The following is a 13,886-nucleotide window of genomic DNA, read 5'->3' on the forward strand; positions in this document are numbered from 1 at the left end:
TACATGAGGTTGCAGTAAGTTTCCTGGGAGTTGCCTTTTCCATTGTAGCCCCAGTGAGGACCATCACTAAATCCATTGTGACCCCAAAGGTACTCTCATTCACTTCTCTGAGTCACATCAAAGCCGTTTATAGCCTGAAGGGTCTTGGTCACTTCATCACTTCCGCCCTTCTCATTTCCTGATCTGATAAAACTGGGTGAGTCCCACAGAGCAACCTCACACCACTCCCACACCACTAGAGGAAGAGATATTTCCACAGGCCCTTTCAAGTCAGCAGCCTTCCCTTCCCTTCTCAGAGCCATTCCTTGACTTGGAGTTGGATGTCAAGCTAGCGGGACAGCCTAAAATACAACAGGGCTCTCCATGGATCTGTCTTACTACCATGGCCCTCTGACCAAGCAGGACTGTGAAACCTTGTTGCTCCAGGAAGGGGTGGATGGCAACTTCTTGTTGAGAGACAGCGAGTCTATACCAGGAGCCCTGTGCCTCTGTGTCTCGTGAGTAGCCTCAGTTTCCACACATTTGAAACTATATATTCAAAGTCATCATGGCAGCCACATAGTGAAGGAATTGGGCTTCTCTCTGACTTTGCTGGGACAGGACGGAAGGAGCGTGTCTGTCCATGCTCTTCCATATGCCCTTTTGCCCCTGGTGTGAATGCCACCTTTGTAATCTCTGTAGTAGCAGAAGCAGGGCTGTGGTTGTGGGTGAAGGGGAGGATTGCAGGAAGCATGGGAGGTATGAGGAGTGGAGAAAAGGTAGAAATAGCAGAAAGTTCCTCTCCTCCGGAAGTCTGTTTGTTTAATATGGAAAACATGTAGGGCTCTTTATGAAATTCTAATCACAAAGACTGACTGTGCTATATCGTGCTGCATCTCCTTGCAGTCCTTAGAAATACTAATGATACTAATGACATTTCACATTGTGTTAGATTTGTAAAGGGCCTCAATTTACATAATTTCCTTTCATCCTTCCTGTGGTCCATCAAGGCCAACAGAAGCAGTCCCCTCTAAAAGTGAAAAAACAGATCTAGATTTCTCAAATGCCTTGTTTGGGTTAAAAGTCATCAGCCGTTCCAGAGTCTGAGTTAAATGTGAAATTCCAGGCTAGCGTATAAGAACTGCTCTGCTGAAAGAAACTGTGTATTTGCCCAGTTTACAGTGCAACCCCAAGATACATCACCTTGCATTAGTTAACAGGTCAAAGGTTACAAAATATTTTGTAGAGATCACCAAAACTTTTATTCTATCTACTATAGGAATTAGAACTCAGTGTCTCTTGTCAAAGATGAGAAGTTACTTGCTGACATTTGGTAAACCATGGCGAGGGAGACTCTTTTGTGGAACCATTGTGACAGGTATAGGATTCACTACAATAAGGACTTGCAGTAGGGGAGAGAAATTGAATTCAACTCAGTATATGCATGGATTTGTGGGAGCTGATAATTAAGGAACAAAGCGAGGGTGAGAGAATAGGAAACTATAGGGGAAAACATAGAGGTGAGGGGGATTCTGGCCAAACCAGTCAGCTTGTCTTGCTGAAGACAAGCCAGGCTGATTAGACATCACCTGGGGGATGGCAGAGGATGAGAAACCTGGTTAGATATCAAGAGTGACCAGATATTAAGGGTGATGGGCACTTGTCAAACTGACTTAGAAAGGTTCTTTCCTAAAGTGGCATTTTAAAAGGAAGTGGGCATATGGGCCCATGAGAAGGTTCAGAAGTCTGACCCCTGTCAGGCCATGTAAAGAATCTTTTCACTCTGTAAATGAACTTCTGTACTTCTCAGAATTGGGAATCTATCAGGACAAAAGTGGTTGTTATTGCCAATGAGAGAGAAAGTCAAAAAGTTCATGAACTATGCAATTAAAAGATGAGTTTATTTTGGCACCAAAAATTGAAATACATGCATAGTTTTTTCATAATATGCATTTCTATGAACTTTTTGAAGATCCCATGTAAAATATGAAGGAATATATCTTTCTTAAAATGGTACTGAGGATACAAATATGAGAAAGATAGACTTAAGGTATTGTCAGTTTCTATTATCAAGTTACAAGTGATATTGAGAATACTTCCTTATATTTCTTAAGCATTGGTAGTTCCTTTTATGAGAATTACATATTCACATCTTCTTAGCTTTAGTGGTTTATCTTCCTTTTACTTCTCTTCTCCAAATTCTGTGTACAGAGGTCAAACATTTTCTCCAAAGAAGACACAAACACAAAAGAGGAAACACACACACACACACACAGATTCCTTTAAAATGAACTTTACATAAACTAACAGAAGTTGGTTACTCATTGAGGAGAAAAAAAACACTGTATTCAAGTATGGTACGATTCAAGAAATAATGGATGACTTCATGTTAGGAAAAATATTAGTGTAATTATACATTAATAGATTAAAAGTTACAAAATGCAATTAAACACACATACAGACATGGGCATGCATTTACAAACTTCTAACAATACAGGGTTCTATAGATACTCCCTTAACCACAGATCAGGTGCAGCACTAGAAGAATTCCTGCTAAGGGCGTCACTGAGTCAATGCTGCCCATCACAGTACTACCATGTAGCATGTACCAGGAAATCCTAACAAGTGTAATTAGCACATGGGGTAAATAAAAAAATGTAAAAAGGTAAAAGAAAGGTACAAAATTATTCTTTGACATTGTGGTGATTTTATATCTATAAAATCTAAGATGCTACTGAAAAGAAACTGCCAAAAACTTTAAGGAAATTCAGTAAGGGCTTCTATTTATAAAGTTAAATTATAAGAGGCAAGTGTTTGACACAGCTATTAAGAGACCCACACATCCCATATCAGAGTGGCTGGGAGTCAGACCAAAGAATTTGGGTCCCTTTGCCAATGTGGAGGGACTCAGTTGAAAACCATATCAGTTCATCATAAATTAGTCTGTAAGTTCAATATGTTTCCAGTAAGAAAAAGAAAAACACCACCATCCGAATATTTTTAATTTATAGAAAGGATAGTGAAGTGTATCATGGTAGAACCTGAAGAAATGTTTAGATTTTTTAAAAAGAGAGGAGAGAACTAGCTCTACCAACTATTAAAATACATTATAAAGGCATAGTAATTACTATGGCAATCAAAAGAGTTTGATACTGAAAGATCAATGGAACAGAATATAGAGTCCAGAAATCAGACGGCATTTAGCATCTGATAATGAGGTGCCTCAGATAAAGAAGGAAAAGACAACTGATAATTAATAGTGTTGGGACACTTGGCTGGTGACTTAGAAAAATATAAACTTAAATCCCTTCCTATTTCTTTAAGTAAAATTCAGTCAAAATAGTATTAATATAGATCTTAGTTTTTAAACTAGAATGCATATTCATGGAAAACACAAGCTGTTAAAAATATGCCACTGGGAAACCTTTTCTAAACAAAGTACAAAACCCAGAAACCATGAAAGATTGATAAATATGTGGGGGTTTCAACAGTTCATGGAAAACATGCAACATCTTTTAGTTTCATTTTCCACAAACTTTTGGAAACCCTCTCATATGACTAATATAGAAACCTCTGCAAAGGTTATTGATAAACTGATAGAAAAAATTAAACTTTGTAAACATAAATACTTTAGAGAATCAATTAAAGTGCGTATTCATCTCTGATCAGATGAATAATTATAAATATTTCCTCCCATCTGCAAATTGTCTTCACTCTGTTGATTGTTTCCTTTGTGGTGCAGTAGTTTTCTAGTTTGGTATAATCCCATTTGCCTGTTTTTTCCCTTTGTTGCCTGTGCTTTTGAGGCCTTATCTCAGAAGCTTTGCAAAGACCAATTTCCTAATGTGTTTCCCCTAGGTTTTCTTCTAGTCATGTCATAGTGCCCAGTTTTATATTTAAGTCTTTAACATTTTTAGTTGATTGTTGACTATGTAAACTGTTCATCTGACAAGGATTACCCAGAACGTACAAGGAACTGAAAAACTCAAGAGCAAAAAACAAATAATCCAGCTGTTTAATTAGGAAAATGATTGGAGTAGACGTTTCTCAAAGGACAAACAAATGGTCAACAAGTACACGGAAAAATGTTCAACATCACTATTCATCAGGACTCTGTAAATTGACATCACAATGAGATAACATCTTACCCCATCAAAAAATAGAAAAAGTGCTGGTGAGAATGTGAGGAGAAGAGAATGTTGCACACCGTCGTTGGAAATGTAAATTAGTACAGCCATTGTGGAAAACCGTACAGTTTCCCTAAAAAACTAGAACTAAATGTGACTCAGAATCCCATGACTGGATATTTATACAAAGGAAATGAAATAAGCATGCCAATGAAACATTTGCACTCTCGTGTTTACGTTAGCACTGTTCACAATAGCCAAGATATGGAATCAAGTGTCTATCAACACGTGAGCAGAAAAAGAACATATGAAGTGTAGAGTGTAGATACACAATGGAATATTACTTAGACATAAGAAACTCTGTTATTTGTGGTGTTTTTTTTTTTTTTTTTTTTTTTTGGACAGGCAGAGTTAGACAGTGAGAAAGGTCTTCCCTTTTGTTGGTTCACTCCCCAAACGGATGCTACGGCAGGTGGCGCGCTGTGCCGATCCGAAGCCAGGAGCCAGGTGCTTCCTCCCGGGCTCCCATGTGGGTACAGGACCCAAGCAATTAGGCCATCCTCCACTGCACTCCCGGGCCACAGCAGAGAGCTGGACTGGAAGAGGAGCAACTGGGACAGAATCCAGCGCCCCAGCTGGGACTAGAACCTGGGGTGCCGGCGCCACAGGCGGAGGATTAGCCATGGCCAAGTGAGCCACAGCGCCAGCCAAAACTCTGTGATTTGCTACCACAGGGATAGAATAGGAGATCATTGTGTTAAGTGAAGTAAGCCAGCCACAGAAAAACAAATGCCATGACAGCTATTTGGCATAGCAGTTAAGATGCTGCCTGGGACACCTATATCCCATAGTAGAGTACCTGAATTTGAGTTCTGGCTCTGTTTTCAATTCTACATTCCTGGTGATGTGTACCCTGGGAGGCAGCAGCTGATTACTAAGCACTTAGGTCCCTGCCACATGGTCACATGGGAGACTCAGATTCTGTTCTGGGCTCCTAGCTTCAGCCAGGAGTAGTCCCAGCTATTGAGGGCATTTGGCAAGGGAACCTGCAGATGAAAGATTCTCTCTCTCTCTCTCTCTCTCTCTTCTCTCTCTCTCCTCTCTCTCTTTTTCTCTCTCTCTTCCTGCCTCCTGCCATTCAGATAAATAAAACTAAAATAAATTTCCACAAAAATTTTAAAGAAAGACGATCACCAAATGCTCACTCGTTATGTGGAAGCTATGAAAGTTGATCTCTTAGATCTGGAGAGTGGAATGGTGTTTGCCAGAGGCTGCGAAGGGCAGTGAAGAGGGGAAATGAGAGGAATCGATGGGTAAAAAAGTGAGAGTCAGATAGAAGGAAGACGTCCCAGTGCTCTACAGCACAGGAGAGTGACGATAGCCAACAACAACCCCATGTATACTCAAACAACGTAAAATTTTATTTTCTGACACAAAAATTGTACATATTTATGGGGTACTGCATAATGTTTCTATACATGCCTACATTGCACAGTGTTCACTCAGGATAAACATATGTATCTCTTCAAACATTTAGCATTTCTTTCTGGTAAAAGCATTCAAAATCTTTCCTTCCAGTGTTCTTATAGAGAAATGCTACATTAGCATCTCTAGTGACCCTCTGTACAGCAAGACATCAGGACTTCTTGCTCCTGAAATATAATCTAGTGCCCATTAATCAACCTTTCCCGTTTCATCCTCCTCCCTACTCTGGTAACCACTATTATATTATTTTTATTTAAAATATTATTTATCTGAAAGGTAGAGTAGCGGACACTCTCCCTCTCCCTCTCCCTCTCCCTCTCCCTCTCCCTCTCCCTCTCCCTCTCCCTCTCCCTCTCCCTCTCCCTCTCCCTCCCCCTCCCCCTCCCCCTCCCCCTCTCCCTCTCCCTCTCCCTCCCCCTCCCCCTCCCCCTCCCCCTCCCCCTCTCCCTTTCCCTCTCCCTTCCATCCACTGGTTCACTCCCCAGATGGCTGCAACAGCCAGGTCTGAATCAGGCTGAAGCCAACAGCTTCTTCTGGGTCTCCCACGCGGGTGCAGGGGCTCAGACACTTGGAGCATCTTCTACTGCTTTCCCAGGCTACAGCAGAGAGCTGGATCAGAAGTGGAACAACTGGGACTCGAACTGGTACCCATATGGGATACTGGTGCCACAGGCAGAGGCTTAGCCAACTATACCACAACGCCGGTCCTGCTTTGTTCTTTTTTTAGTGTAAGATTGCTGTTGGCTATTTGGGGGTCTTTTTGTAGTTCCACACAAATTTTAATAGTTTTTTTTATAGTTCTCTGAAAAATGTCTTTGATATTTTGATAGGGATTGAACTGAATCTGTAAATTGCTTTGGATTGTATGGACATTTTAACAATATTGATTCTTCCAGTCCACATCTATAGGATATCACTACATTTCTTTGAGTCCTCTTCAATTTCTTTCATTCGTGTTTTATAGTTTTCATTGTGCAGATATTTCACCTTTTTGGTTAGATTTATTCCTACCGATTTTTGGCGGGGAGGGTAGCCACTGGAAATGGGATTGCTTTCTTGATTTTCTTTTCCAGATAATTTACTATTGGTGTGTAAGAATGTCTCTGATTTTGTATGTTGACTTTGTATGCGGCAAATTTACTGAATTTATTTATTAGTCCTAAAAGATTTTTAGTGGAATCTTAGGGGATTTCTGTGTTTTAAGTTAAATCATCTGCAAGCAGTGACAATTTGACTTTCTGCTTTCTAGTCTGGATGTCTTGTTCCAGATCTTAGGAAGTCTTCAACTTTTCCCCATTCAGTATGGTGTTAGCTGTTGGCATGTTAAATACAGCTGCTATTACACTGAGGTACCTTTCTTCTCTACCTAATTTGTTCAGTTTTTATCATGAAGGGAAGTTGGATTTTATGTATCTTTTAAAATTATCTTATGATTTTAAAACTATTTTAATTTTTTCTCTTGTTTGAAAGAGAGACAGAGATGATAAACATAGAGATGATAGAAGTGATAGAGGCAGAGAGAGTTCTAACCACTGGTTCACTCCCCAAATTCCCACAGCAGCTGAGGCTGGCCCAGGCTGAAGCCAAGAGAGTGCAACTTAATCTGAATCTCCCATAATGGTGGCGGGGTCTCTGGAATGAATTCGGCTTGATTGTGGTGAATAATCTATTTTGAAAAAAAAAAAAAAAAAAGTTATTTCAAAGAGTGTCACGGGGCTGGCGCTGTGGCTCACTAGGTTATTCCTCTACCTGAGGTGCCGGCATCCCATATGAGTGCCAGTTGTAGTCCCGGTTGCTCCTCTTCCAGGCCAGCTCTCTGCTGTGGCCTGGGAAGGCAGTGGAGGATGGCCCAAGTCCTTGGGCCTCTGCATCTGCATGGGAGACCAGGAAGAAGTACTTGGCTCCTGGCTTCGGATCGGTGCAGCTCCGTCCGACACAGCCATTTGGGGAGTAAACCAACGGAAGGAAGACCTTTCTCTGTTTCTCTCTCACTGTCTGTAATTCTACCTGTCAAATAAAAAATAAAAATAAAAAAGAGTGTCACAGAGAGAAAAGGAGAGGGAAAGAGACAGAGATAGGGAGACAAATCTTTTGTCCTCTAGCTCACTCTCCAAATGGCTACAACAGTCAGGTCTGGACCAGGCCAAAGCAAGGATGGATGGCAGGGGCCCAAATGCTTGAGCTATCATCCACTGCCTTCTCAGGTACATTAGCAGGGAGTAAGGTTGGAAGTGCAGTAGCTGGGATTCAGAATGGTACTCCAAAATGAGACGCAGGCATCCAACCAGTAGCTTAATCCACCATGCCACAATGCTTGTCCCTGAATAGTCTTTTTAATGTGCTAGTATTTTTTTTCTGAGAATTTTTGCACATATGATCATCAAGGATATTGGTCAATAGCTTTCTTTTTAATTGCATCCTGTCTGATTTTGATATTAATGCATAGATGGTCTCACAAGATGAATTTGGGGGACCAAAGCCATGGCACAGGTTAATCCTCCACCTGTGGCGCCAGCATCCCATATGGGCACTGGTTCTAGACCCAACTGCTCCTCTTCCAAAACAGCTCTGCTGTGGCCTGGGGAATCAGTAGAAGATGGCCCACATGCACCCACATAGGAGACTGGAAAGAAGTACCTGGCTCCTGGCTTCAGATCAGCATAGCTCCAGCCGTGGTGGCCGTTTGGAGAGTGAACCTCGGATGGAAGACCTTTCTCTCTGTCTCTCCCTCTCACTGACTGTAACTCCCTCTCTCAAATAAATAAAATCTTAAAAAAAAAAAGAGAGAGATGAATTTGGAAGAATTACTTCCTCTTCTATTTTTTGAAATAATTTTGGAAAACAAGTATTAAATTTTCTTTAACTGTGTGGTAGAGAGGCTAGCGTTGTGGTGCAATGGGTTAAGTTGCCCGCTGGCATCCCATGCAGGAGCCAGTTCAAGTCCCGGCTACTCCATTTCCAATCCAGCTCCCTGCTAATGTGCATAGGGAAGTCGTGGTAGATGGTCCAAGTACTTAGGTCCCGGCACCCACATGGGAGACCCAGAGAGAGTTCCAGCCTCCGGACTTTGGCCTGGCCCAGGCCCAGCCATTACAGCCATTTGGGGAGTGAACCAAAGGATGGAAGCTTTCTCTATCTCTCTCCCTCTCTCTCTCTCTGTAACTCGGCCTTTTAAATAAATAAATAAATCTTTGTAAAAAAATATATGGTAGAATTCAGCAGTGAAGCCATCTGGTACTGGACTTTTCTTTGGAGTTTTTGTTGTTGTTGTTGTTGATTCAATCACATTACTTGTAATTGATCCATTTAGATATTCTATTTCTTTTGATTAAATCTTGGTGAGCTGTGTGTGCGTCCAAGAATTTGTCCATTTCTTCTAGGTTATCAAATTCATTGCCATTCAATTATTTAGAGTAACATCAAACAATCCCTTGTATCTCTGTGGTGTCAGTCATAATGTCTTCATTTGCAAATCGATTTTATGTATTTGAAAGTTTCCTCTTTTTTCTTGGTTGGTATAGCTAAGGGTTTGTCAAATTTTGCTTACTCTCAAAGAATCAGCTCTTTATTTCACCGATACTTTGTATTGTCCTTTAGTGTCTATTTCATTAATTTATGTTCTGATTTTTATAATTTCTTTATGTATACTAATTTTGGATTTGATTTGTTCTTGCTTTTCTAGTTCCTTGAGGTGTAGCCATAGTTGTTAATTTGAGATGTTTCCGGTTATTTTGATGTAGTGATTAATTTCTATTAACTTCCCTCTTAGTACTGCTTGCTTGATAATAGTGTCAAAGTTTCCCACAAATTTTGGAATGATTAATTTGTTAATAATTTTTAAAGATTTATTTAAAGAGTTACAGAGAGAGAGAGAGAGAGAGAGAGAGAGAGAATCTTTCATCCACTAGCTCATTCCACAGCTGGTCATGACAGCCAGCATTAGGCCAGGCTGAAGCCAGGAGTCAAGAGCTTAAACCAGGTTTCCCATGTGAGCAGCAGAGGCCCAAACATTTGGGCCATCTTCTACTGCTTTTCTCAGGTCATTAGCAAGGACCTGGATCAGAAGTAGAACAGCTGGGAAATCAACCTGTGCCCATATGGGATGTCAGCATTGCAGGCAGTGGCTTTACCCATTACGCCACAATGCCAGCCCCTCAATAAATTTTCAGGTTTCCTGCTTAATTTCTTTGTTGGTCCATTGGTTGCACAGTGATAAGGTGTTTAATTTCTATGTATTGATAATAGTGTCCAAAGTTTCTCTTGTTACTGATTTATAGTTTTATTGCATTGTGTCCAGAAGAGATACTCAATCTGATTTTATTTTTAAACATTTGTTGAGGATTGTTTATGACCTATGTTCAAAGATTCCATGGGCTCTGGAGAAGAATGTGTGTTCTATGGTTTTGGATGGAATATTCTATGAATTTACAATAGATTCAATTGATCTGGGTCTAATTTAACTTTACTGTCTCTTTGTTAATGATCTGTCTCAATGACCTGCCCATTTCTGAAAAGTGGAGTGTTAAATTTCTGTATTCAGTCTGCATCTCCCTTTAGCTCTATTAATAATTACTTTACATATTTTGGGTGCTCTGATGTTGGGTGTAGATATATATATATTTAAATTTATCAGTGATCTTCTTTTCTTTCTTTTTTTTAAAAGATTTATTTATTTATTTGAAAGGTAGAATTACAGAAAAGCAGAGGCAGAGAGATAGAGAGAGGTCTTCCACCCACTGGTTCACCCCCCAAAATGACCATAACAGCCAGAGCTGGGCCAATCCAAAGCCAGGAGCCAGGAGCTTCTTCCAGTTCTCCCATGTGGGTGTAGGGGTCCAGCGACTTGGATCATCTTCTACTGCTTTCTCAGGTGCATACAGCAGAGAGCTGGATTGGAAGTGGAGTAGCCGGGACACTAACCGGCACCCATATCAGATGCTGGCACTACAGGCAGCGGCTTTACCTACTACACCACAGTGCCAGCCCCAGGGTGTAGATATATTTACAATTTATATTTCCTCCTGCTGGATTGAACCCTTTATCATCACATAATGACCTCCCTTGACTTTTTCACTGCTTTTGATTTAAAAGATACTTTTTCTGGTAGGTGGATGGCTGCTTTTGCTTTCTTTGGGGAGACATTTGCATGGAATATCTTATTCTACTTATTCCACTCTTAGTCTACTTGTGTCCTTAGAGGTGAAGTGAGTTTCTTGTAACCATCATGCATCTGGGTCTTGTTTTTTAATCCATTCAGTCACTATATGTCTTTTAAATTGGAATATTTAGTCCATTTACATTAAAAGTAATTATTGGTAGTAAGGTCTTACTACTTGCTTTCTAGTTTGTTGTAGTTCTTTCCTTTATTTCTCCTTCTCTTACAATTTCCCTTTATGACTAAGTGTTTTCTCCAGTAGTCTGTTTTGATTCCTTGCTTTTTGTGTTTGGCAAGTCAATTATAGATTTTTGATTTGTGATTACCATGAGGTGTACAAAGAACATCTTTTCCTTCTAACAAGCTATTTTGAAATGATAGCGACTTTGCATTGGTTATAAACATAGCAGAAGAAACAAAAAAGAGGTAAGAAATACTAATACTGTTCAGCATACAAAAAAAAGCATATGAACAAAATTGGCATTTTGAGATTTTATTCTTGTTTATAACCCTTGTCTATACTCTTGAGGAACTTGTTAAATTCTTTATTTAGTGGAGGGTTAAGCTTGTGATTATAAAATAAATTGAGGGGCCAATGCTGTGGCATAGCAGTTGAAGCTGCTGCCTGCCGTGCCGGCATCCCATATGGGTGCCGGGTTCTGGTCCTGGTTGTTCCTCTTCCAGTCCAGCTCTCTGCTGTGGTCTGGGATAGCAGTGGAGGATGGCCCAGGTCCTTGGGCCCTGCACCCGCATGGGAGACCAGGAGGAATCTCCTGGCTCCTGGCTTGAGATCAGCATGGCTGGCCGTTGCAGCCATTTGGACAGTGAGCCAATGGAAGGAAGACCTTTCTCTCTGTCTCTCTCTCTCACTGTCTGTAAACTCCACCTGTCAAAAAAAAAGTAAATTGAAAGTATGTAATTGTAAAAATTAAAAGAATAATAAGAAATGAAGGAGAGGGGAGAGGGAGACAGGGCAGGAGGGAAGGTAGGGTGAGAAGTATCATCATATTCTTAAAACCATATAAATGAAATGCATGAAATTTGTTCCCTTTATATAAATTTAAATTTTAAAAAACACTAATAATAACTAACAGTACTAATAAATAACTCTACACTTACATTCCATTCCTCTACATTTGCATTTTGAATTTTTTATGTCCTATTGCCTGTTTGTATTTTATTTGCTTGCATTTTACTTTTCATACTAAATGTGTGACTGGTTCATGCACCATGCTTGCTATACTACAGCATTTTTTTTTGTTTGTGTAGCAACTCTAAACATTGAGTTTTCTACCTTCTCTATTGTCTTACTAATTAACATCCCTTTCTTTCAGTTTGAAGAATTCCCTTTATTATTTCTTGTAAGACACATTCAGTGGTAATAAATTCTCTCAGCTTTTGTTGCCTTGAAGTCTTTTTCTTTCTTTCATATCTAAAGTCTTTGCTGGGTACAGTGTTGGCCGTCAGTTTCCCTCCTTGAACACTGTGAAAGTCACATCCCACACTTTCCTGGCCTATAAGGTTTCTGCTGCAAAGTCTGAAGTCAAGCAAATCAGGGTCCCTTTGTATGTTCTTTGTTTCTTTCCTCTTGCAGATTGGAGAATTCTCTCCTGGTTTTTAACCTTGGAGAGTTTGATTATAATATGTCTTGGGTTAGATTTGGTTGAATTGAATCTGATTGGTGACTTTTGGCTTTTTTTTTTTTTTGTCCCTGGATAGTTGTATTTTTCTGTAGGTTTGGGGAGTTTTCTATAATTATCTCAAAATATGATTTCTACCCATTTGGCATTCTCAAGTCCTTCTTGAACACCAGTTATTTGGATATTTTCTCTTTTTGTGTTGTCCCTAAGTTCTCAAAAGCTTTCTTTATTCGTCTTTATTTTTTTTTTCATTTTTCTCTCCCAACTGTACATTTTCAAATAGCAGTCTGAACTCACTGATTATTTTTTCTGTTTGATCTATTCTGCTATTGATGCCTTCTATTACATTTTTAATTTTACTTAGTATATTTTTCAGTTTATCTCTTTGTCAATTCTCTCTTCTAAATTATTAAGCCATTTCTGTGTGTTCTTTTGAAGTTCATTGATTTTCCTTAATCCATTTATTTTAAATTCTTCATGCAAGCATTTGATAATGCTAGATTTAAGGTGTTTAGTGTCTGACACTTAATTTTGTTTCTTAGATGAGTTCATGGTTTCCTGAGAGTTCGTGGTGCTTGTTGATGTATATAAAGTCATCTACACATCAAAAAGTGTTATTTTTTGCAGTCTCTGTAATCTGGCTTCATTTGTGGCTACTCTTCCAGAAATTCTGAAGAGTCTGTTTACTTTTTTGTCTGCACTAGGGAGGACCCTAAGACATAGTTTGCTGCAAATACGTTGCTGGTGCACTGTCACTGCCTGAGTTACGCCCTGAACTCAGACTTGTCCTGAACCCACAGATGCTGTGCCACTCAGAATGAAAGATGGAGGCATTCATAAAGGAGTAATCCACCCGTACAAGCCTCTCTCGGGGCTGTGGCCACCAATGCCATCATCCAGAGCCCACAACCCACCCAGACCAGTGCGGCACAGGGGTGGGACCAAAGCCAACATTGTGTGGTCTCATGTGTGTGCTGCCGAGGTGCACTCACAGCCCGAGGCTGCTGCAATCGGCCTGAGTGATGCTAGAGGGAATGTAAGTCTAATCACCTGGGTCCACAAGACTACAGTTGGCACCAAGGCAGTTCTAGAACCTCTTCTGCTGTCACTGCCTCGGGACAGGGGCCATTAGGATCTGCCTGGTGGTGCTGAATCCCAAGAGAGCATTGTAGCTCCTTGTAGTCTGCCCAAGGATGAGAGAAGGGTGATAAAGGCAGCCCCTTGGCCACTCAGTCTAGTATTCAACTGGGGCACACCTGGGGTTCAGGGTCACAAGGTCTTGCACAATCTTAGAGGTACATGCCAGAGCCATATGAGGCTGAGATGATACAGGTGGAAACAAGTTCATCCCACTGGAGTGCAGACCTCTGCTGCCAGGGGAACTCTAGAGGCTGGTTCCTTCTGCACTCAACTGGTTTTGGGGTAGAGCCCTTGGGACTTATAAGGCACTGTGTCTCACAGATGTGGCCTCTGAGCTCTAAGGCAAGGTACTAATTTCTC

The 13,886-nt window shown here is 40.5% G+C and overlaps 1 protein-coding gene across 1 annotated transcript in view; it reads left to right on the forward strand.

Annotated features, from left to right (window-relative positions):
• Nucleotides 1-215: 215 nt before the first annotated feature.
• Nucleotides 216-13,886, forward strand: part of SH2D1B (SH2 domain containing 1B) — a 43,204-nt gene continuing 29,533 nt past the window's right edge. Inside the window, exon 1 of the mRNA XM_008264160.5 lies at nucleotides 216-497. Within this exon, the coding sequence (XP_008262382.1) occupies nucleotides 364-497 (134 nt within the window). The 5' untranslated portion in view covers nucleotides 216-363. The remainder of the gene's footprint in view (nucleotides 498-13,886) is intronic.

The sequence above is a fragment of the Oryctolagus cuniculus genome, chromosome 7 (assembly GCF_051225735.1).
Source record: "Oryctolagus cuniculus isolate XC-2025 breed Fujian yellow rabbit chromosome 7, ASM5122573v1, whole genome shotgun sequence".
NCBI classification, from domain to species: domain Eukaryota; kingdom Metazoa; phylum Chordata; class Mammalia; order Lagomorpha; family Leporidae; genus Oryctolagus; species Oryctolagus cuniculus.